At 38.8% G+C, this 24,929-nt stretch overlaps 1 protein-coding gene across 5 annotated transcripts in view; it reads right to left on the bottom strand.

Annotated features, from left to right (window-relative positions):
- TOX (thymocyte selection associated high mobility group box) overlaps positions 1-24,637 on the bottom strand; it is a 277,437-nt gene extending 252,800 nt beyond the window's left edge. The window contains exon 1 of one of the 5 annotated variants that reach the window (XM_038390465.2): positions 23,806-24,637. In XM_038390465.2, coding sequence (XP_038246393.1) covers positions 23,806-23,913 — 108 coding nt within the window. In that variant the 5' untranslated portion in view covers positions 23,914-24,637. Of the gene's footprint in view, positions 1-21,680; positions 21,941-23,324; positions 23,448-23,805 lie in introns of those variants that run through there. The other 4 variants (XM_038390463.2, XM_043507821.1, XM_043507820.1 and 1 more) reach the window with 4 other exon arrangements.
- Between the last annotated feature and the right edge of the window lie 292 nt (positions 24,638-24,929).

The following is a 24,929-nucleotide window of genomic DNA, read 5'->3' as shown; positions in this document are numbered from 1 at the left end:
GTTCTTGTTTCCATTCATTTCAGGGGAATAAAACAGAAGGCTTACAACAACAGATAAACAAGCACCATGTATTATTCTGCAGTTCTCCTCAGTTGGATAGTCTTTGGGCAGCATTTTAATGGCTGCAAAAAAAATTGCACATGATGAATAAGGATGCCATTCTCAATTAACATGGACAAAGGATCATAGTCATATTTGGCAAATGAAGTAGCTGTGGCATAAGAAAAGCAGGAGTATTCACAGACATTGCCACATACATCACTGCCCACAAATGAAAACAAGTTAATGACATTTTTGTACACTTGCCCAACTACATGACTACACATTAGCCCCAAATTAAATAGCACAAAGATTATATCTTACATTTTCTAAAAATAGTTTTATTAATTTATGCTGCACTAAATATGGATACTCCCAGAATATAAATAAATTATGAGTACTGAACTAAAGTAGCTGGAGTTACAAAATGTACTGTCTTCATTAAATGTATCTCAAACAGTTCTAGAAATGTGTGTTTCTCTTTACATAGATCCACTTCAAATCACCATCACAAAGGGGAAAATCACCCCTGTCATAAGGCATAACCACCACAGACACGTCATTACCAACCCAGTTATCCCCGCCCTCCTGTGGCAGCACCCAGCTATTCCGAGACAGTACCCAGTTCCCCCTGACATCTCAGCAAACCTAAACCTTTTTCACCACATACCAACACAAGCACCCCAGACATCTTGGCACCAATCAGTCCACCTAATCCAGCAAACCCACACGTCATCCAGCACCGCCTAGCCACAGATCCAGTGCAGTTCCATTGTGCAAGGGGAGAGCAAGATCCCTACTCTATGGAAATTCAGCATACAGCGGAGGCTGGGGTAGAGTAGTGGATGGGTGGAGCCACAAAATCTCTGACTAAAAGGAATCTCTGACTAAAAGTCATTCAGTCCATGGGGACTGCTACCTATGATGGGGTGAACTTCTGTCACCTGCCAGAAGATTAAAAAAAAAAGAAAAAATTAGAGCTTGCTGCACCTGTGGGGTGATTAACTCATTGCCTCTCCAGCACATAGGGCACAATTAGCTAAGGACCCATAGGCACCAGGGCCTTATAAGGAGCCAAGCAAGCTCAGTTGGTGGAAGACGGCCCAGGAGAGAGAAGGTTATTCTTTTTAACCTGGGGTAGGCAGACTTAGGAAAGCTACAGAAACAGAACTGATCCCTGCAATGGCCTCTGGAAAGAGGTCAAGAACTGGGGAAGATGATTCTGGTTTATGCTCAAATAAATTTGTTAGTCTCTAAGGTGCCACAAGTACTCCTTTTCTTTCTGGGATCAGTGTTTCAGAAGGAGAACAGTTGAATAGATGAAAACCACAGTAGAAAAGATGAGGAAAAACAGAAGGGATGGAAGATCTCCAAGAGAGAAAAGGCCTGGAGAGTCAGTGCTCTAATAAGAATAAAAAGAAATATGGGTGGAGCCCAAGAAGGGTGAAGGACTTCTGTTTTGGTTAATTTGGAAGTATTATTCAAGAAGGGGTTTACTTTGGGACTCTGGGTAGCCCAGAAGGATTTGGACTTTGTGACTTGGCTGGAGGGCTGAGCCACAGATACTGGTGACATTATACATGGACACTAAGGGGTGCTCTAAGGATGAGTGTGCCCCATCACACTATCACCAATAGGAGTTTCTGCAATCTAGAAGAAGCAGAAATGCCAACTGGCAATTCTGGGCGCTGTTCCATAGTGGAAAATTCCTTCCTATCTCCCCTCCCCCACCCCACATAGAGGACCTTTGTAGCTTGGTATAAGGTACAGAATTTCGCCTAAATAACATAAACCAAACACAGAGCAGTTTGGAAAGGGGAATTTAGTGGCAATGGTTCCATGTCATCTTTTACTGGGGTTTTTTAACACAAAAATCTAGCTTTCTTTTTAAACCCCTTGAAAGCAATCAGTATAGCTTTTCTTTTACAAGTCTAATTAAGTTTCTCATTTAAACTCTAGTACTAAAGCAGCTTTCTGAAGGCTTTCAAAGCTATGAAATTGACATCCCATTTTGCTGACTCAGAATTCTGTTTCTATCACAGTTAATCGACAAACTCTGAAGGAAACCACTATTAAATGTATACCCTTTTACTTACATGTAGATATTTTTTTTTTAAAACCCTCTTTGTCCTACTGACAATTATATGTCCCAATTCAACAAGTTTTAAATAGGACACACTTTATTTGTATAACATAAAATGTTTTGGTTGTTATCTGATAGCTATTCCATATAAGTCTTGCATTTACATGGTATATGAATTTCCACTTGGCTAGGATCAGTTTTTCAGATACTGGACTAGTCAGTCTCATCTAATCAGTTAGTAATTTAAATTCATGGCTCCTTCATTGATTTCACAAAGATATTACATTATGTTGCATGTATGTATCTGAATATACTGAAATATCATACCAATGAAAGACTATTCACAGTTCAGCTTGTGGCTTATATAGACTGTCTACAAATTTGGCTTCTAGGTCAATTGTTCGTAGACTTCAATTGTATTAATATGTGTTACATACAAGCAAGCATATCATGCAAAAAATATAACTACTCAAATCTGTGTATGTGTAACTTGGTGGCAGCCCACAAGTTGTTTTAAAAATGAATCCTATCTTTCTGCAATGTAGGGCTAAAGGGAAACATTCCCCCCACTCCTTTATGAAGATATTAATGACTATACAAATCTTTCTAGACAGGAAAGCGATCTAGTCTGAGCATCACCAGAACTCAGTGAGGAATTTAAACCCAAAATATATGCAAGTGTACACAAATTACATTATACTCTAAGTATGAAAAAGATAGATTTAAAAACATGAAAGTATAAATATGTACAAGCAAAATCCATGACTAAAATCCATCATTAACATACAATACTTTGACAAGTAAAAGGGGCACAGTGACCTTCAGAGCTGTTCAAATCCATAAAATACATGCAAATATAGACACTCTAAAAATGTATATTGCATAGCTGAGAAACAAACACAGTTTCCCAGAGCCATTCCATCCTCTAGTGGATAAATATTTCCTTGCAAGACAGACAGACCTCTCTCCCTCTCACTCTCAGACCCTTTCTGCATTTGCATATTGGCTCCTGAAACACATTTAAACTATTTCAAGCTAAAATGGCTGTTTAGCCAGCAAGTACACACAAGGCCAAACCATGCTAAATACGTTCTTAAACTCTGTCAAGCTCTCACTATCCAAGGAAAGTGATCCATTGCTGAAAGGTTGATAGCAATGGCTCCCCTTTAACTAATCCATTTTCAACATTAATATCTAGTGTGGATAAGGCAAAATACTTGCATTAAAATGCTGTACAAAGTAAAGCTTTGTCTGCACAGGTAATTTTTGGAAAATCTTCCACTGTTGCAATACCTATAGTGACCACATTCTGAAGCAAAAAAACTGATTCAAGAAATAGGTTAAGAGGCAAACATGGGCAAGGCCTGTCTATATGGAGTTAAGTCATTTGCAAGTACCTTCCACCAAAGTACAAGATTCCAAATGAGAAATGGATTTAGAAAAGATGCAGATAACTTCAAAAATAATGAACACCACCACTTGTAGATGTTGCATAATGCACCCATGTGCACTACAATATGAATCACAGACATAATATCAGCTCTGGAAGATTTACAGGTTTCCTGTTGTGCAGGACAGAGAAGAGATGTAGTCAGGGAAAGTAGTGGGAATGTTTCACCTAAAGAAACATTCCCATGCATGCTGCTTGCCCTTGAACCCCAGAAGTGCTCTGCCAACTATTGACAGTATTTATTGAACTTACTGGCAGTAGACGTGTGAGGAAGCTAGCAGTGAATATCAGGGCCTTCCCATCCTGTAGTGACCGCCAGGATGATCAGACCAAGGTGGTCATTCTGGCCGTGCTCCCCTAAACTTTTAGAACCATGTTGGTAAGCCAGGGTAGAGGAGATCAATAGATGCATTTGTCACATTCTTACCAATTCTTCAGAATCCTCTTATCCTCTAAATTTCTAAAAAGGAATCATAATGCCACTATATAAATCCATGGTATGCCTACACATTGAATACTGTGTACAGTTATGGTCACTCCATCTAAAAAAAAGATATATTAGAACTGGAAAAGGTATAGAGAAAGGGCAACAAAAATGATCAGGGGAATGGAAAAGCTTCCATATGAGGAAAGATTACAAATATTGGGACTGTTCACTTTAGAAAAGAGGTGACTAAGGCGGGGGATATGATAGATGTCTATAAAATCATAAGTTGTGTGGAGAAAGTGAATAAAGGAAGTATTATTTACCCCTTCACATAACAGAAGAACCAGAGGTCTCCCAATAGAATTTATAGGCAGCAGGTTTAAAAACAAATGTAAGGAAATACTTCAAACAACACACAGTCAACCTATGGAACTCATTGCCAGTGGATGTTGTGAAAGCCAAAAGTATAAAGGAGTTCAAAAGGAATCAGATAAATTCATGGAGAATAGGTCCTTCAAAGGCTATTCACCAAGATGGTCAGGAATGGAAACCCATATTCTGGGGGTCCCTAAACCTCTCACTGCCAAAAGCTGGAGCTGTACAACAGGGGATGGATTACTTGATAAATTACCCTGTTCTGTTTATTCCCTCTGAAGCACCTGGCATTGGTCGCTGTCAGAAGACAGGATACTGGGCTAGATGGACCATTGGTCTGACCCACTGTGGCCACTCTTATGTTCTTGTGTTCTGAATGAAGATGAAGCAGGGAAATCTTAACCTAGAAAGAGAATTTTTGAGGAAGGTTATCGCAGGGAAGTAAGTCTCAAATGAAATTTAAACCATAGCTTTAGCCAGCTCTTATGCAGTTAACAAATGTGCTATTGTAATTAAGATAGGTAAGTAAAAGTTCTTTTATATTTGCATTTGTTGGACTCTTGGATGTATTTCTTCTTAAATCTACTGGGAGGAAAAGCAGTTATTCTGCTTCCATCTGAGGAGATAACATATTCAATACGCTTAATAAAAGGTCTTTAGCTGCCAATATGTTTAAAATGCAATAATCCTGCAAATTAGGGACCAGCTGTGACATTTGTTAATATAAGAAATTTGTAAGGTATTTGGAGCGAAGAAAGATTATTTAAATCTTTATTTAAGAACTGAAGGTATCCAAAAGGTGGCTATGTAACTGACATGCATCCTAATCCCTCAGTCCTTAAATCTGACAAAACTCTCCCTTCAGTACCCAGACATCAGTACCCAGAAGTCACCTACTACAGGACAGGCCCAACAAAGAAAATAACAGAACGCCACTAGCCATCACCTTCAGCCCCCAACTAAAACCTCTCCAACGCATCATCAAGGATCTACAACCTATCCTGAAGGACGACCATCATTCTCACAGATCTTGGGAGACAGGCCAGTCCTTGGTTACAGACAGCCCCGCAACCTGAAGCAAATACTCACCAGCAACCACACACCACACAACAGAACCACTAACCCAGGAACCTATCCATGTAACAAAGTCCGTTGCCAACTGTGTCCACATATCTATTCAGGGGACACCATCATAGGGCCTAATCACATCAGCCACAATATCAAAGGCTCGTTCACCTGCACATCTCCAATGTGATATCTGCCATCATGTGCCAGCAATGCCCCTCTGCCATGTACATTGGTCAAACTGGACAATCTCTACGTAAAAGAATAAATGGACACAAATCAGACATCAAGAATTATAACATTCAAAAACCAGTCGGAGAACACTTCAATCTCTCTGGTCACTCGATTACAGACCTAAAAGTGGCAATACTTCAACAAAAAATCTTCAAAAACAGACTCCAACGAGAGACTGCTGAATTGGAATTAATTTGCAAACTGGATACAATTAACATAGGCTTGATAGAGACTGGGAGTGGATGGGTCATTACACAAAGTAAAACTATTTCCCCATGTTTATCCCCCCCACTGTTCCTCAGACATTCTTGTCAACTGCTGGAAATGGCCCACCTTGATTATCACTACTAAAGGTTCCCTCCCCTCCCCCCGCCTGCTCTCCTGCTGGTAATAGCTCACCTTAAGTGATCACTCTGGTTACACTGTGTATGGTAACACCCATTGTTTCATGTTCTCTATGTATATAAATCTCCCCACTGTATTTTCCACTGAATGCATCCGATGAAGTGAACTGTAGCTCATGAAAGCTTATGCTCAAATAAATTTGTTAGTCTCTAAGGTGCCACAAGTACTCCTTTTCTTTTTGCGAATACAGACTAACATGGCTGCTACTCTGAAACTTGATATCAGTGAGAGTTTTGCTTAGGTAAGGGCTGCAGGATTGGGCCTATGGACATCTTTCTCTGTACTGTGAGACTCTCTAAATGTCAAAGCTCCGATAAGGGCAAGAGAATTGTTATTTTTGTAACACAAGAGAGAGGTTCTGGAGATGTCATTACATTTAAATGTATTCTGGTATTGCATTCTACTTTTCCATCTCAGCAGACACTGTTCCATCTGAACAACAAGATGGACATAATGCAGAGCGCAGTTAAATGTAGTTATAAGCAAGAACAGCAACCTTGGAGTGACTCATTCATAGGAGCAATTCATAGGTTACACTGGGTATGAAAGGCAATTTCAGAGTACCGCAGGAAGAAAGAGAGTTTTATAACAGAGGTGATACCAGCTAATTTAGAGATGCAGATACATACTTTATAGGATACATGCTGTAGAGTGCAAATACTTTTTTTTAAGACAGGAAAGAAGTATCCTTTACATATAGATCCCTACTTCTGAAAATACTCAAGTCTAATTCTTTCCAGTACTAAAATGAATTCATTTAGGGTTATTATTATAAATGCTAAAACATATTAAAAATTCAACACCAAAAAGAGGGGAACTTTATATTTGAGCTGCATTGAACTTTAATGCAAGACACTAAGAACCAGAAAATGTATTGAGAATAGCGGCTGACAACCATCAGCAGCCCTGTGCAAATGGTGTACGTAAAATGTAATAAGAGTTTTAGGACTATACTTCAACCCATATAATAAAGCACTGTGAAGGTGTAATTGCTGTCACTGTTCCCTACCTTATTAGGATAAAGAACAAAATGGTAAGAAAATATGAAATTTGTTGAATTATTATTTAAACAATTTTTGCCATAATTCTGTCATCTGTATCATACATTGCTTTGTCATGAAAATATAAAATATAATGGAGTTCACCTTTTAAAATCTATTGTGACAGACTTCTACTAAATGACAGCAATTACTTCTACTCAATTAGTTTCTCCTACAAATGAATTGCATAAAAATTGATTCCATGAAATGTTACAATCTAAAATTTAAACCCATAAAAGCAAGAAAAGAGAGTTAAACTGAAACTTCATTCTTAGCCCACCCAAAAGTGTTTAGATACTGCAGGACTTGCGAAAGAATGGATAATCCTTCATACAACATGTGCTGCAGTAACTAGAAAGTTTCAAGTTAACAATGGAATTCCAGCCTTAATTCTGACTTTTCTTGCTTTTTTGGGCTTTTTAACATTATTAAAGAGGCTTTTTAACATTATTTCTAACATTGCCACTTTGTGTTTAATTCCCTTTGGGTCGTCTTCTTCAACATTTAGCCAAATAGTCGGCTGTAGCGATTGTTTGCCATTTGGTCCGTTCCAATGCAGTCACAAGGGCTTGACGGCCAAAGAGTCGAACACTGGAACAGACTTGAGAAATCCATGTAATAGGAGGTTTGCCTCTGAGCTGCCTCCACCCCTTGGTGGAATTTTATCCTGGATGTTACAACCTACCTGGAGAATGGTGTTTGCTGGAATGTCTTTTGGCATTCTCCTGACATGTCCAAAAAGGGTAAGGGCCATCGGTGGACAATGGCCCCGAGAGTCCCCCTCAAAACACAATCCAGCAGAATACATTTGCTACCTTCTTATTCCTACAGTCAGATAATGGGCCTGCAGCAGGCTGATCTATCTATTACACAGGCAGAGAAGAAGGCAAAAACAACAAAAATTTAGCCTCTGTAATAGGAAGTTGTGGGCTGACAAAGTGGAAGGAGGACCATGTAAATGAGCTTTCTGCCTCCTGTGCTCCATAATTCTGAATTCTTAATTGATCTTCCTCCCTGAGAGGTGCTCGGGAACATGATGTATTGGACTACAGGAGTAGGGTTGAAGTAATATAGTTGAGGGAGAGATGTCACCTAGCCTGAGGGGCAGAAAACTAGGGGCTGGAGTGACTCTCACCTGAGAGCAGGAGATATCTCTGGATAAACAGTCCAAGCAGTGTGACTGAAGGCCTTCTCCTCCTCAACTGCTTTTGTGTTAAAGGATCGTTCTCCAAAACCCAACACACACATACACTGCTGGAGTGACCTGGGGATTGATCTCCCTCCATGATCTACTTTTGGAGGGCACTTTTCCATCCTCTCTGTGGATGACCTCAGAAATGGAACTGTCACAAAGGGATTCTCTGATATCTTTGGAGTGTAGATCCTTTGATGTTCCTCCCTGATGGAAGGATGTGAAGTCAGATGATTAAGAAGCCCCTGGAGTAGGATCTCAGCGATCTTATTGAACAGTGATTAAGAAAGGAGCCGATGAGGACAGCTACAGAATGCCTAATGTGACATTTCATGGACTCCAGAGAAGGAGTACTTTTTCCCTTTGAAACAGACAGAAGTCTCCACAGCTGGGGAGCTTCTATGGCCCTATAGTCACAGAGTCAATACTACCTGAATTAGGATCCTAAATAAGCTTACCAAAGATTTAACACATTGGCCTATAATGACTTCTGTACATGTGCATTTATGAAACTTTTAAAACAACTCGACCTGACTGACATTAGTAGCTGTGCTACCATGTAAATCTGAACTTGGCTACTTTTCTGGACTGGAACATTGGCCCAGTAGAGCATTACATCTCCTTTGGAGCTACAATGTTCTGGATCAGTCTCAAGAACCGAGTCACTACAAAGTTAACATGGACATGGACCTTAAAAATTACAGGTGGGGCAATAACTTCTTATGATGAATAGCTGACGTTCAAAAGTCAAGATAGCAAAGGACTCCAAGTCCACTTTTTAAACTAACTGTAAAATTTTCATATTTTTTAAAAAGCAGGACAAAATATTTTAGAATTAAAGACATACAGATTACTCTGTACTCATCTTATTCTTTCTATTCTGGTACTGTATATCTTGAAAATGGGTTCTCTCAGCATCATGTTTTCTCCAAGCTAGTAGGGAAAGATACCCCTAAAAGGGCACTGGGGTTATTCCCTCATCCCTGACATTGCACCCTGCATGCTTGTGTGACCTGGGGAGAAGGGAAGAGTGCTGCACATGTGCAGGATATGAACTGTCAGCATCATGACAATAGGCTAGTTTAAAGGAAACAGTTGATTGGCTGTCACATAGTGGGAAGTCACATAAGCCACATCCCCTTTCAGGAGCAGTCATTGGGCTCCCCAGGATTGCTATTCCCACTGCAACCAATGAGGTTAATGTAGAACTGTGTTTATGAACATGCTGAGTTCACAGAGCCTTTTGGGGGCAGGAAAGGCACTTCCTCCTTCCCCCCCTGCCCCTCACTGAATTGGCATGGATTTTTCACCTTCCTCTCAGTATCTTGAATGTCCAGGAAGCAGGGAAGGCGTTAATGTTGAAATTTGGCATGGGTCCAGAGCAGGTACCCAGTTAAAGGAATGTACAGCTCTTGGGTGAACCCAAGCATGAGAGCAGGAATAAGGAAGGGTTATCTCCTGTGGGTGGGCTCCTTGTCTGGTTCAGCAAGGGGTCGACTCCTTTTGCTGGTATCCACAACCTTAACGTAAGGAAAGGGTGGGAGGGCAAGATTCAGCAACAGTGCTGGAACACCAGTTAATTCTTTGTCAGGCAGAGGACTAAGAGTAGCCCTGCTCCAGGTTGCACTGAATCTGTTATTCCTGGACAGTTTTACTGGAGTTGAATCAAGAAATCGGCCACCTATTTAAACTATATCAGGATGTTGGGTCTCTTCCTGCTGTGCATGAGTCCACAAACAAATACATTAAAAAAAAGGGAAGTATATGCTTCTAGAGTGAAATCATGTACTCCATGTCTTGTTTCATTCAAGAATAAACATTGATACACGAGTTTTCAGTTCCTGGAAATAGTAAATTAAACAGACAGAGGCTTAACTAGAACAACACAAGTAGGGACTGCTTTAATACTTTTTCTGCGAAGTTCTTTGCCTGATAAAGTTCATGGCATCTTTAAAAGTGAAACACAGTCAACTGAATAATATATTTCTCACTTCAAAAGTACATTTTTCTTCTCTGAGCTTTCATTGTTACATACAAAAACCTCTTTAGAGCCACTACAGGAAAATGTTACAGGGCAGATCATCAGTGGGTGTAAATTGATTTCAGTGCTGCTAAACCAATTTACACCAACCAACAATCTGCCCCCAAAAATTTAGCAAACCAGTATATTTAAGTGAACACTATACATTTTTAAAAAACAATGGCAATCACTCTATACTACAGGGGTAGAGAAATGCCTTTTCTTATGAAATCCATTGAGATTTTCCTGAGAAAAATCACTTTTTCCAGTCTTGTACTTGCGTTCCTCAGGAAAATTTTGGCAACATGCCAAAACAATAACTAAATATAAATATCCTTAAGTTGGGCCCTTGCACAACCAAAGCAGCAGCAGACCCTACAATGGGAGCTGTAAGAGCATCTGTAGTGGAAAGGAATGCTGAAGAATTGGTGCAAACCCACCTAACCACTTTCCGGGACCCAAAACATGGCACCAGAAGCCCCTCCTTGAGCTACCAGCTAATACAGTTAGCCCTGTAGGTCAAGTAGTTGCAGTCTGAGCTGCAATGCCAAAGAGGTTCATGGATCAAACCCTGTTGATGATGCATGATGGGAATGGATAGAATGTCATCTCTGAAGTATTTCTACACTGCAATGTAAACTCAGGGTTAGTAGAACTCAAAGGTAGCAGACCCTGGGTTTGTTAACCTAGGGCTTGAGCGTCAACACTCATTTGTTACTCCACCTTAGGAATGGTTGAGCCTCGGATCCCAGACTAAGGCTCCAACATCTACACTGCATTTTGTGAGCCTGAGTCCACTCACCCAAATCCCAGACTTCCTAGAGTACTCCCAAAACGTGGCCGCTCTAACCCTCTGTTCATGGTGCAGTGTGGGAAAACTTGATTGTCCCAAGGACAAAGAAAATTGGCCCATGGGACTGTTAAATACTTTCGGCAGACTCCCAGAGCACAATTCCAGTGGGTCTCCATCTACACTGCAAAGCAATAGGGTTTGAACCCTGGGTACCAGCTTGACTCAGGCTCAGACCCTCCACCCACCTGGTATTCTGGGCCCCTGGGTCCAAGAGCTGGGTTAGTGTAATTTGTGTGTAGACAGAAAGGGTGTTAGGCTTAAGCCTGAGTTTAAACCCTGAGTTTACACTGCAATGTAGACATACCCTCAATCACATACCAAAAAGCCACATTAAAATAAAGTTGTTTAGATTGAGAAATCAAGTATTCAAAAGCCAGGAAATGCCAAATTTAACTTGCCTGACAACCTTAATTCTGCCCCCTTGTGCTCATGCACTATTAATACAGTTTTAATTACATAATCACATCCTGTTCTTACCACAAAACCCCTGGCTCATTTGGTGCACAGAATGGATGCACAAGAGCACAGAATCAAGGATACACAAGTTTAGGCTTAAAATAGGAGTAACTGGATGATGTTCTCTGGCCTGTTATACAAGAGGTCAGACCAGATGATCTAAAGGTCCCTTCGGGCCTTAAAAATCTATGAATTATTTACACTCTTCATCCCCACACTGTATACAGTCACACACAGCCAATGTGTTCAAATGTAATATGGCCCTACACAAAGAAGTAAGGAGACATAAATAAGGGAGTACTTTCATTCTCAGAGCAAGGAAGAACTAGGATGGGAACTGTTGACTAAGTCACAATTCCTTCCCAGGGTTCTTCCTAAAGCAGTGAAACCACATAAAGGGTCTGTACATACCACTGTGAGCAGAACATGAGTTCCACTGAAAGTTCCCTAAAGCAGCCTTGCCACTTTGTTTCTTTCTGTGTTCATATTTTAAAACAGCTTATTTAAAAATATAATTGGTGGTGTTTTATTGGTGGGTTTTGGTTTAAAATGAAAATGAGAATCAGATTTAAGACATCACAACACGATAGATGAAACATTTCTGTTCGTCATAATGAACTTTTGGCTTCTCTATTTTTAGCTGAGCTCTTGTTTCACTATGGAAAATGTTTAAGTGTATTTCTCAATGTCATCTTACAACACCACACTGTTTACTTTAAAAAAGAAAGAAAGAAAGAAAGAAATTCAGCATTTAGGGCCCAATCCTCCCATTCAAATCGATGGGAAAATACCATTTTGCAATCAGACCATTAAGTGATGTGTTCCTACAGTCCTGACTCAAGCAAATCTCCCCCTGAAATCAGTGACAGTTTTGCCCAAATAAAGACTGGACCAGCCCCAATATGTATAAGAACCCCTTACTATTCACATGTACAAAAAAACCAGTTTCCTCATGTGTTCTAGAAAGGTGAAAGTTACTGAAGGGCTGTCCAGTGCAGTCAATTTTTCCACTGGCTTTATTTTTTAAAACTAATTTTGTTCAAAGTACTCTTCTGAAAAATAGAAAGTTGAAAGACAAACATACTTCTTTTAGCAAATGCCAGAAGAAAAATATGTTGTGGCAGTCTTTGGCCAACTTACAATTGAAATGAATTTACATAATCAAAATACATCTTAATTTTTGTTAAAACGTTCTAAAAACTGATTGAACACATTTTTTTTCAGATGAAAAAGTTTTACAACCACAGAAGTATTTTGCTTTGTAATTCACTAAATTGCACACACACGTTTTTCCCTCTTCTTTGGAAAATATATCAATTACTTATTTTAAAAAAGTATTTTTGGCATGGCTGACCGGTAGAGATATGGAGCTAAGCAGAGTCAGTGAATCCACTCACTCTGATATGCACACATGATATGCAATTAAAATCTCCGTTCACATTCCTACAGGGTTGTCAATCAAGAGAAAAGCCTTTTTGACAACATTCAGTGAAGCGTACCAACTAACTGCTGAACAGGGACTTAAACAGTAACAGCTTTTGTTACTAGCAAGAATGGATTTTACCAAGATTAGGTTGAGTTTCTAAAGAAATCATTATCTTCAACATTTTGGGGTTTTTCATTAAAAATGAAAATATGTCAAAAAGCTTTTGTATACTAAGCTATGATATTATGTAATACATCAGAGTTTCAGATATGTGAAAAAAACTAACCTTTTGACTGTAGGAAACAATTTAACCTTTTACATTTAGAACAATGATTACAAGGAAGTTTACTGGGGAAAAGAGGACATTTTGATCTGTTTGTTATGCACTAGCGGCTAACCTTTTCAACATTTTAAGGTGTCTGGTCACAAATTAAAGTTGGGAAGTCACCGTCCAGTTACCAAAATTATCCAGTTAAAATAATATAGTAAACATTCGCAGCTTATGTGAACCTATTATTAGTATTTCAGAACTACTGCATGAGCCTACATTTTAATTTATGAGTCTCTCTAAACAATATTATATACGTAGAATCTTTTCAAATGAACTTTGAAGATGTCATGGCTATAACTTAGTTACTGTTTAGCACCTAATCAAAGCATGTATACCTCACAATAGCTTTAGTATACTTTAAAGTCATAAATCTATAAAAGCAGGGCACAGTAAAAATGAATATACTGTGCTTGTTAATCTGCTGCTGTGTGTGTTTTGAGCAACTAACCTTGGACAACAATTCTGAAACAAGTTAATATCAGATACTGAACTATTTTTCTTCTTACTTATCATGCTCTCTAACTGAAGAGAAAGCAGATGCATCCTGACTATTAACAGTCATGACAAATTGCCTTACTAATGAATGTTACACACTGAAAGTGCCATAACTGATTAAACTACAATTTCCCACTACCAGATAGAGAGAGACTTGGGAACTCCAGCAGTGGACAACTCTGATATTCTGCCAACAGGCCTTCAGGGTACAGTGTGGTATTTAGAAAAACACACTGTAAATTCCATATGAATATATTCCAAAAGACTTCATGGATACAACAGGTTTTAAAGAACATTAGATGAAACAGCTTAGATTTGTAGCCATAAGTCATGTAAAAAGGATGTGTTTTAGCAATTTTAGTATCATTATAAGGCTGGGTTAATAATATTTCTGTTGGGTTTTTCTACTAACCCGCCCCCCCCCCAAAAAAATTGCTTGTGCTTTGCATTTCACATAAAATCTTTTTGTCAGTCTCTTTGTTGGTGCAAAATTGGCAGCAGTTCAAATTCAAAGTACTTCTATTCATTTACTGACCATTAAACCAATGTCATTCTAGTTCACATCAGCCAGAGAGCTAAGCTCTAAAAAACATAAAAGGCTTGCTTCACCACTGACGAATAATGTGTACATTTTTACAGAGCTTAAACCTTAATGCTTTGCCTGAAACTAACAATACAGTATATCTTATCATTCCTTTTTCACAAGCAGGCAGCTGCTGAAACGCTTGCCACTTCAAAATATCAATTGCTTGCCAGAGTTGTCCTCAACACACCCTGTCAAACTCATGTATATTGTGCAATGAAAATGGTGCAAGACTGAAAGCTAGAAATTGTGTCAAATTTTGCTGTAAGGGTATGATGTGCAAAGAACAACGTATGACAACCGTAAAGACTACAAACAATAGCAGAGGAGCCAGACACTACATACATCACAACTGCGCCAGTACATATTTTATTGTATGTATTATATATTTAAAGCATGACAAATGTACCATTGTAGACTGTGCTACACAAAACAGAAACCCTTCAGCAAGTTAGGCTTTTTTTCATTTCTCTTGATGACAAATATGTAGTTAAATTTGTCTGCTTTTTGAGCATTTGTCTGAAAATCATATAGGAAAAAAATATAAGGTTTTCAAAATGAGTAACAGAAACCAAAAGACAACAGTACAAGATGAGAAAATGAGATTTTATTCAGTTAACACTTTTGCTTCTCTCTGGGAAGACATAGCCAGGGTTACCTTAAAGAATATCTGAGGCTATACAAGAGAAATGCAATAGCACTGTGCCCATAAATTACAGTATACCTAATTTTAATGCAGATAAGTGCTGGTCTATTGATTTGCATGTTTCCCTGGCAAAATGGAAATTCCATGTGAACATGCTCTTTGTCTACAGAAAATAAATTTTAAGCTCTTTATGAATACTGCATTTTATGCCAAAAGGGAAATAAATAGGTTGCTAACATAACATATATATGGACTCTAAATAAAGTAAGTGCGGGAAGGGGTGTATGTACATATATATTACACACACTGTTTTTTCACACTTCATTATGTTTTCTTTAAGGAGTCCTGGCTGCTGAAAAAATGCTTCTCTTCAGAGTACAATCAAGCTAACTAAGGGAAAACTGGCATAATAAGCAACACATCAAGTTTACTGTAAAGGTGACCATAGTAATACTAATCCTAAATTAAAGCAACCACAGATTGCTGAAATGGAAAAAAATGTTTATAAGGAAAGATTAACATGAATATCTATTAATCTTTCCACAACCCATCTTAGGCTGCAAAACTTTTAACATACAAGTTTCTAGAGGGCCATTAACTGATATCAGGCTAACTGAAATGAATATAAATGCTTTTAAGGTGTTAATAAATATTTTGGAAAGAGAATAGGTGTTTTAGGTGGCTAGGGGTGCTGACCTTTGCTGTGTTTATTAGAGGGACAATGATGCATTATTAACACACAGCAGCTGTACCTGAACTGCTGCCATGAACATAATAGCCTTTTATAGCCATCAGGGGAGTGAGATAGGAGGCCTTTATTAACCACTAGACATGATTAGCACATTATGTGAACTTTAGTAGGCAAATTATCTCTTATTGAAATATGTTGGTTATAACTAATTGTAAACATGATTTTAAAACCTTACCAATGCAAAACTAAGAGCTTTACTATCATTTTGCAAATCATTGGCTAGCAATCTTAAGAAAAAGGGTTTCTGCTATATTCATACAATCTACCAAAACAACTATGTCTCAAAGACCTGATTCAACTAAGATCAAATTATAAAAGTATGAATAACTCCACTTCATGAATATTAATCTTGAGACATAAAATAAAACATAAATTCAGTAAAATTGTTAATGAAGAAACCTGTTTATTTAATATATATTTTCTATTAATGTTCAAAGCAATTCTTAAAAGATTAGTTTTGTAATACATTTTCAAGAGTTAACTTGAAAAAGTAACATCATACTTTACTTCAGAAAGCTTAATTTTGGGAAAGATTATCCCATTAGCCTTAGCAAATGAACACAGCACTGAGAGTCCATTATGCCCTAGCACAAAGTCATTAACATAGAATAAATCATTAGCTTTGATATTAAGCTTCTACTATCTGCAGGTTTCTATGACTAATGTTCATAACTGCATCTGCCAAATGAGAAAATATACTTTTTTTGAAAGGTTATCTTCCATTTTACTATTATTTTCTGCCTTTGTATTATTTATTACTATTTCAGGCTGATATAAATGTGATATATATATATATATATTATAAGGAATAAGTATTTTCTGTTATATACAGACACAAATCCTGTATGACATTCCAACCAAAAAGATGACCTATAATCATTTTATTTATATATTTATACACACACCCTTTCCCTTCTCCTGTAATAATTGTCCAGATAGAGCTTCTCCTTCATGTGGTATCCATCACACTCCTCCTTCTAATTAGCTTCCTTGTGCAGAGGTTAACACATTCTGATTTCAGTGGGAGTTCTTCTTGAACAAGGAACATAGGACTGGGCCCCATTATGGATTTCCTTACTATAGAAAATTTAATTGCAGCTGTAGCTCCCCTGGAACCTTTAAGACCATACAAAGGTCTATAATAACATTAGGAGACAAAAGCACTATCAAAGAAGCTCCATTTCTGTGATTTGCCAGCCTGTATTTTTGAAAAAACAATCTCCACCAATCAAAAATAGCATGATAAGCTAATAGGCAAGGATGTGAATGCTATGACAATCTAACATTTTCACTAACCTGGATTTATCAGATGTTCATGAAACTCAAGTGTGTTTTGTGACTTGGAAGGCAGTATGTTTCTTGGGAGGAAACTATGCTATTCGGATCTATCTCAAATCTGCTGACAGCCCAGAAAGAAACATTAACAAAATAGTTGAAGAAAAGTGCTTAGATATATGTTTATATTGCAAATGGAAGAATAAATACATGTATCAGTACAGCCATATAAAACACAAACTAAAAATAAAATATACTGTATAAAAGATCACAGGAGAGAGAACACCACAAGCATAAATACTAAAAATGACAACAGTATCGTGACCTTTGTAGAAAACAATTTAATTTTGAAGATTTAACTCAAAATCAAAAGTTAAACTCTTATTTTCAATCAAACTGTTGGCTTATTAATGTAAAATTGCTTAAAGAAAAAAACACTGAAGAAAGCCAACCCTGGGAAACAAACTAAGCTGAAAAGAATTTTGCTTCTTAGCAATGGCCATTATGGAAAGCAGTTTTGTTACTGTTGTTGCTGATGCTACACAATCAGTATCTAAGTATAGTGTATTACCACGTTGCCATTTTCAAACTGAATGCTGTAGGGGAAAGTGTTATGACCAAGGAAATCTCATTCAGGTTAATGTGAATTCTATGTCTTAAAGTATTATGTAAGTGCTGCTATAATTAACACTCTGTTGGCACTTCCATTATAAACCACATTTTTGAGTACTTTATAACTCAGCCTTTTTAATGAGAAGTTACTCCTTGGACAAAAAATTAGTACATAGGTTGTATAACAACAGCACCCATTCGACCAAAATGTTTAAATCGATTAGGCCAGATTTAAACTGAGCATTTTAGTGTTTACAGCCTATGCTAGTTGTTCACAGAGCACTTCACAAAAATAAACATAACTGCCACTAATTGTCACGATTCTCAATTTCACAGACCAAGAATTGAATGGACCCGGAGACCACACACTCACCACTACAAGTGGTTAATACTGAGTCACATTGCCAGAGCACAGGGGAAAGCTTTTGCTACCACTATCCATGCTCTGTCGTGTTTGCTCTCAATTTGGGATCTCAGTCTCCAGAAATGTTGGTCTATTGCCTATCATGAGTATGACATTCACTTTGTTTGAAGAGCACAGTATAAAAATGGAAAACTAAAAACTGTCCATTTTCATGTGAAACTATGTAAAGGAAAATCCTGATTTAAGAAAAACAAAAGGAAAGTTTTGCAGACTTCTAGGAACTGCATGGTGCAAGCTCCTCGTGAAAGTGCAGAGTGCCCTCAACTCCCACTGAAGTCAATGGGAGTTGAGTACTCATTTTCTCACAGGATCAAGCCCTGAGGTGGATAGTGACATTAGCTATGTTTTAATTTGAATGAAATTACTCCTGTACTCCTAATTTAGCATACCCAGCAGTGTACTGGTTTACCTTTTTGTCCATATACCTCACAACAGCTATTTTAAAGGCAGTGTTGCAAAGCTGAAATTCATTTTCTAATGGAACAATAAAATGTTACCTTTCAAAGATGTAAAAATGTTCTAAAAAATAGGAAAATCTAGAATGATCATGAATATTACGATTTTAAAATATGGTAGTGGAAAGTTTGTATATAGTATTTCCTATATTCTATGAAAATCAGGATCACATATTTTCCGAAATACTGGAATCTAAGCAGTTGTATTTGATGTTTGCTTGTATCTCTGGGACTTCATACTAGGAACTAGGGTCTAATCTAAGAGAAGTTGATTCAACTTCTTAATATGTGACATTTTTCTGAAATCTATTATAAGGCTTGAAAGCTTGTAAAAATCAACAGCCAATGAAAACATTAACGTGACAGTTTAATCTTTCCTCTTAAAAGCACTAACAAATATCAGGTATGACCGTCATGCACTAAATTACTAAAGCTGTTTAGGGGAAAGAAGAAACACACCCTACTCAACATAAAGATTTAATTGAATCATCTACTGTTACTTGACACACTAAAATCCCTCAAAAATACTGATACGCAATTCTAGTTTTACAACTCTCTCTGGAGATCCCAGCATTTAGGAATATCAGCAAAAGAATGTATGCATAGTGAGCCATCAGAAAAAGTAGACTTTGGAAAGATACACGCATGGGACATTTTGTAAAGAGGACTATCCGTGTTGTAGTTAGACCTGAAAATGTACAATATTCTAAAATACTTCAGGTCCATTTAAGTCAAGTCACTAACAAAATTCTTATTTGTTTACAAAATATTACCCATGTGTTTTCACTTCAGTGTTATACAGCTTTTTCATTTTGTTTAGTCTTTGATTTTTGCAGGGGCGGGTTTGGGGGGGGGTCCTCTTATTTTTTTAAACAGCTACATTATTTCTCTGTCATCAGGCTATAGTTTTCCATTACATTAACAACTACCAGTGTATAAAGAGTGGATGAGTTGTAGGCTTCTTTATTTCTGAACTAGCTAGACTAGAATCCAGTGCATAATTCTGCAAGGCTAACCATTGGGAGCAGTAAAGACCATTATTTTCTCTCCTACTGTTGGCAGGGGTCAGCATCTCTGTCATTAGCAGTGTCAAAATATAATTATATTACTGATCCTTATGTGAGCAGATACTTAACACATGAAAACACCATTAAGTTGAAAACATGAAAATGTTTCAACTCTTCTTGTAATACTTGTGGAAACAGTCTTTGGAGATGGCAGTACAATGAGAAAAGAAGAAGGAATATTATTGCTGTGTAGGTATATATTTAAACTGATGATCTGACATCTTCAAATAGTACAAAACCCAGACAATATTTTACTACTGAATTCATGCAGTGTCCTTATCAAACATAATTTATTTTTGTAACATTAAATTCAATTAAGAGATATGATGTTACGTAAAACAGACGTCAATTGAATAAACTGTTCTTATTAGCCCATAAATGTCTGAAATGCAGTTATGCTTCAAGTTTCAAGAGATGAACAGTATTACCTCAAGTCTAAATCTGTCTGTCCACTATGTTATTTTAAAGGCTGACCTATATACAGCAGCATACCATCCAGTCTGTCTGTTTGTATAAGAGATACCTCACACAGTTGCCGTAACCAACATTGTTTGCATTGTTCTTTCACTTTTCTCCTTCCATGAGTTATGTGAGAGAAACAAGGAAAAGTCTGCATTGCAAGATATGCAAAGCAAAATGTGCATTTACAGTAAATAAAGGAATGTTAAAATAATGTTCTAAACATTTGTACCCAAGTTTATAAAACAAAGATCTAAGCAGTTTTTTGAAACAAAGACTGCCACCTGAAATGCAGCTGAGCAGAAAGATGGGACTGTATGATCTACATTATTGCATTTTCTTTTAAGAAGCCATCAAAAGTGATTCATTCTGACTACAGATACCCAAAATACATAGGTATATGTGGACAGCATAATTAAAAGCCTAAAACAATTATCTGATTGTTAACAAAATGTATGTTAACAGATCAGTTATAAAACTTTGAAGTCCCTGACTATCTGGGCAATGTACCTAAATTAGCAGCCATTTAATTAAAGTAAATATGTCACAGAATAAAGTTAATCAAACAATCTTTAATTTTTACCTAAAACAACCCACAGATAAGGGGCCAAACCCTGCAATCATTATTCAAGCAAAACTTCCATGATTTCTAAGAGAGCAGGATCCTGTCCTGAATGAGGATTGCAGGATTTAGCCCAAGGTAAACAACATCAAACAAAACTAGACTATCATTCTACTCTGGAATATGGATCCATCACACTCCAGCAAATGATACCCTTTGCTTTTAGATATCAGCTGTAAATAGTCCACCAAACTTTCTGAAAACAAGTTCTAGGAACCTCATTCAAGCCACTGAAAACACATGAATGAAAATGAGTGACGGCTGAATATTTTTAAAGCAACTAAGTGTTTAGAGCAGGGCAGATAAGTTTTCACAGCAATGTTAATCATGCTGGGTAGAGGAACTGAGGGAAGAGGTTGAAAATGAAATGTTCAGTAAATGCATGCCTCTCAAGGGCCTAGCAAACCTATTCAGTCCATTTAATATAATCAATGATCAGTGGCAAAGATGTTTGATAGAGGCATGTTCATGCTGTAGAAGGTATCTTATAGGAAATATTCCTAGTAAATCTTCTCCAAGCATAAAAATTATGTCTTATGACTGTGCATTTTTTAAGTCCATTATCAGTCCAGGCTAAGTTAAATAGAAGAGTTACAACTTCTCCACAGAATGAGTGCCTCATTTGCATTTAAAAAGAACAGTTTGCTCCTTCATACATGGCATGACTTAAAAGAAGCTTCAACCAGCTAGTAAAAAAAAAAAAATCTGAAAACGACTTTCTAAATTAATTTATTCGATTTGCAGTGCAACCAACCAAAAATGATTTAAAGCACTTAATTGGAAAATGATTTAATATATTAAAGTAATTCCTGATTTTCCAAAGCATTTAACTTTTAAATGAAATCTGGCCCACTTTCTCAAGAATGATGAGTGAAATGTGTATTCAAGTCATTACCTTCTTTTTGAAGCTTTAAATCACTGATAGGTTTAATAACGTTTGTCCAGTTTCATTGCCAAATGGGTCTTCAGACAATCTGGTGCATATGTCATTAATTCTACCACATTCTTTACTTTCCAGAACTTGAAGGTTACAATTTACAATAAAAGATAGAAAATACTGTATATGGCAAGTCAGAGACCAAAAGCAGTATCACAATGATCGCCATGAACATTTAAAGTGTACCACATATATTCTCTTGCAAGCAGCTGCCTCGCACCCATCCCCATCCTATCCACCCCCAAAGTTCACTCTTCTCCCAAAGTTCTCCTGCTCTATAGGGAAGCCTGCATGGACACTGCAAACCGTGGTTACTTAAACATTGCTAAAAAATGTTCCTCTGGGATCTCTTTTGAAACTTCCTTAGGGATCAGTCACAAGGGACCTGATTTAACCCTGAATTCTCTAACTCCATTGACTATAAGAGAGTTATACCGAGGATGAATTTGGTCCTTTATATTGCGAATGGTAGCTTAGATCATACTGGAAACCCTTCCTGAAAACTGAGGGGGACTTCATCATAATGCTGCAAACACTGCTTCTATACAGATATCTGACTTTATTGTTTGTTTATTTTTTATCACTGAGTCTATGCAGTTGCCAGGAGCGAAAGGGACAGCCCTAAATATCTATGACATGTAGCGTGATTTGTGAACCCACCATGACAATGGACAAGCAGAAAACACAGTAGTGTTTTCAAACGAGTTAAACTGAGAGTACTGCTCCTCTGCACTGGGCATCTCCCCCTTCTCCCAGTGCGTGTTGCAAGGGTTGGGTGGCAATAAGCAGGCACAGAACCCTCTGAAAGAAATACCAAGCAGCAAGCAAGTCTCCTTGCTGACTACATACACTACCAGCAGCAGAGTTTGCATTGCAAAAACATCTACTACAGTCTGCAACAACAGCCTCCCAAGACAGATTTTAAGCAAAAGCTTAAAACACACAGGTTTAAACAAATCTGCCGGCAAGTGCTTGTTCCCAGCTTTCTCCCCTGGAGGGGGTGTGCTCAAGAAGTGCTTTGGGTAGCTTGCACTTCCTGATTATTTCCTATGGCTAGCGTTTTATTCGTGGGCAAAGCCCATTCCACAACAGCAAAGAAAGTGCAGATCGTGCATAAAATAGCAGCTGGCTCACGCCACTGAGACAGTAATAATGAAAATATCCCTGGTCTCTTGTTCGTGGGTAGACGGATCGCGAAGTGATCCTGAATCACAACCGCAAAACGAGTACAAGAAAACCCAGTGCGCCTGCTTTGCAATCCCTCCTTCTCCCGGGCTCTTGTTGTAAACTTCTCTCTTTAGAGACATAACCCTATTTACAGTCATTTAATCAAGTTACAGAGGAATTAATAACGCAGTTGCACAGCCAGAACAAAGTCGATGTTCTGGTCAGAACAAACTTGTCACCACCCATTTAATTCTGTACACAAAATAAAAAGCGTGGTCCCGTCATCACAAATTGCTAAGTACTGGCTTTTCGTGAGCCTTGACACATGAACCGGAGGGTTCGCACAGAGCTTCCCATTATGTTTTGACTTGGGGAAAACAAATGGAGAGAGTTTGTTTGTTTGGTGGGAGAGGGGGGTATAGAAGACAGGGTTACCTGTTCACTTAAATATCCCATATGGACATCCTTTTTCCATGCTGTTTCTCAGAAAGAAATGTACAGAATAGCTACTTAGACTTCCAGTTTGGGGAAGAGGTTGTGAAAAATCCCCTCCTCCCTCACCTCCCAACACACCCCGTCCGCCTCCAAACTATTCTGGGATTTTATTTTAGTCATTCCACGAGAGAGAGAGAGAGAGGTAGATTCCCAGCAAGAAGCGAGGTATCAGAGAAAACGCTCTCACTTTCCTGCACCATCGGGATGTTTGGAAAACACCCAGAATTTGCCTAAAATATAACATTTTACAGCCACATCGTCCCCCTCGAACAACTCCCACCCCGCAAGAATGGCTTTGGTGTGGCTGCCTTTGCTTGAGAGGTTAACTCAGTGTGCAGCCTGCCAAGATTTAGCACCCATTTACGCACAGCAAAACAACACCACAGATAAAGCACCTCAAATAAAACAAAACACAAGTCACCTTGTTGCAATAGTAGGGGTCCAGGCAGGGAGAAGGTCCCAGACAAGGGGTATCAGGAGTGGCAGCAGGCGGCGGTGGTGGAGGTGGTGAATAAAATCTTACGTCCATTTCACTAAAACATCAAGCAAACTCCTTTCCTCTTTCCCCCCCTTTTTTTAGTTAGCGTTCGTGCAAAAAAAAAAAAAACAACAAAAACACAACAAACAACAACAACAAAAACCCCAAGCAGGTTGAGAAGAATCAGCAAGAGGTGCCTGAGTTTAGGAGAAAAAGAAACACCTTCCTTGCCTCACATCCGTTGGTGGTTTGTAAAGAAAGAGAGAGAAAAAAAAAAAAAAACCTCTTCCAAAAAAGCACCAGTCTGCAGATGTCTGCAAGAGAACCAGCAGCAAACCCTCCTTCTTCTCCTAGAGCAGGGCAGGTAACTTGGAGTATTGTTTTCCCTGCACACACACATGCACTGGTCGCTAGCCCTGGGTGTAGATTTCGCTCTCTATTGGATTCTCTGAGTTGTTTCCTTTCCCCCCCCCTCTCTCTCTCTCTCTCTCTTTTTTTTTTCTTTGTAAATCTCTATCAGTGTGTGAGTGTTGGGGGGAGGGGGCTTTTCGTTTCTCCACCTTGGGGACGGGGGAAAGCTCGTGCACACCCGTGGGGCGGGGGCGGAGGCGCTCGGCGGGGCTGGCCCTGGAATGGCTGCCCCGTGCTGCTGGCCGGGAGGAGGGGAGGGACACCGTGTGCGCCGCTTCCAGAGTGGCGGCTCCGAGGGTGTTTCACACAAAGGGGCTCGCGAGTGAAGAGCCATTCGCGGCTGCCCAGGACGGGGCTGGGGCGTGCCGAGAGAGGGCGCTGCAGCACCCCCCCCCCTCCGCCGCCCTAGCCCCTGCCAGTTACGATGGCGCCTCCTCAGCGCAGCGCGGCTGCCCTGAGGGGAAGGAGCAGGGATGGGGGGGGGGCAGGAGTTAAAGCAGGGAGCAGCAAAAAGGAGGGTGGGGAAGCACTTAACTGGGACCCAGGAGCTCTGGGGTTTCTGTTCCTGACTCTGCCACAGGCTTCCTGGGTGTCCTTGGGCAAGTCACCCAGGGAACCTCTTCCCTGTGAGGAAGTACCCACAGCATGGAGTCTGA

The sequence above is a fragment of the Dermochelys coriacea genome, chromosome 2, assembly GCF_009764565.3.
Source record: "Dermochelys coriacea isolate rDerCor1 chromosome 2, rDerCor1.pri.v4, whole genome shotgun sequence".
NCBI classification, from domain to species: Eukaryota; Metazoa; Chordata; order Testudines; family Dermochelyidae; genus Dermochelys; species Dermochelys coriacea.
The sequence above is the reverse complement of the archived record's forward strand: the minus strand, read 5'-3'. Positions and strand labels throughout refer to the sequence as shown.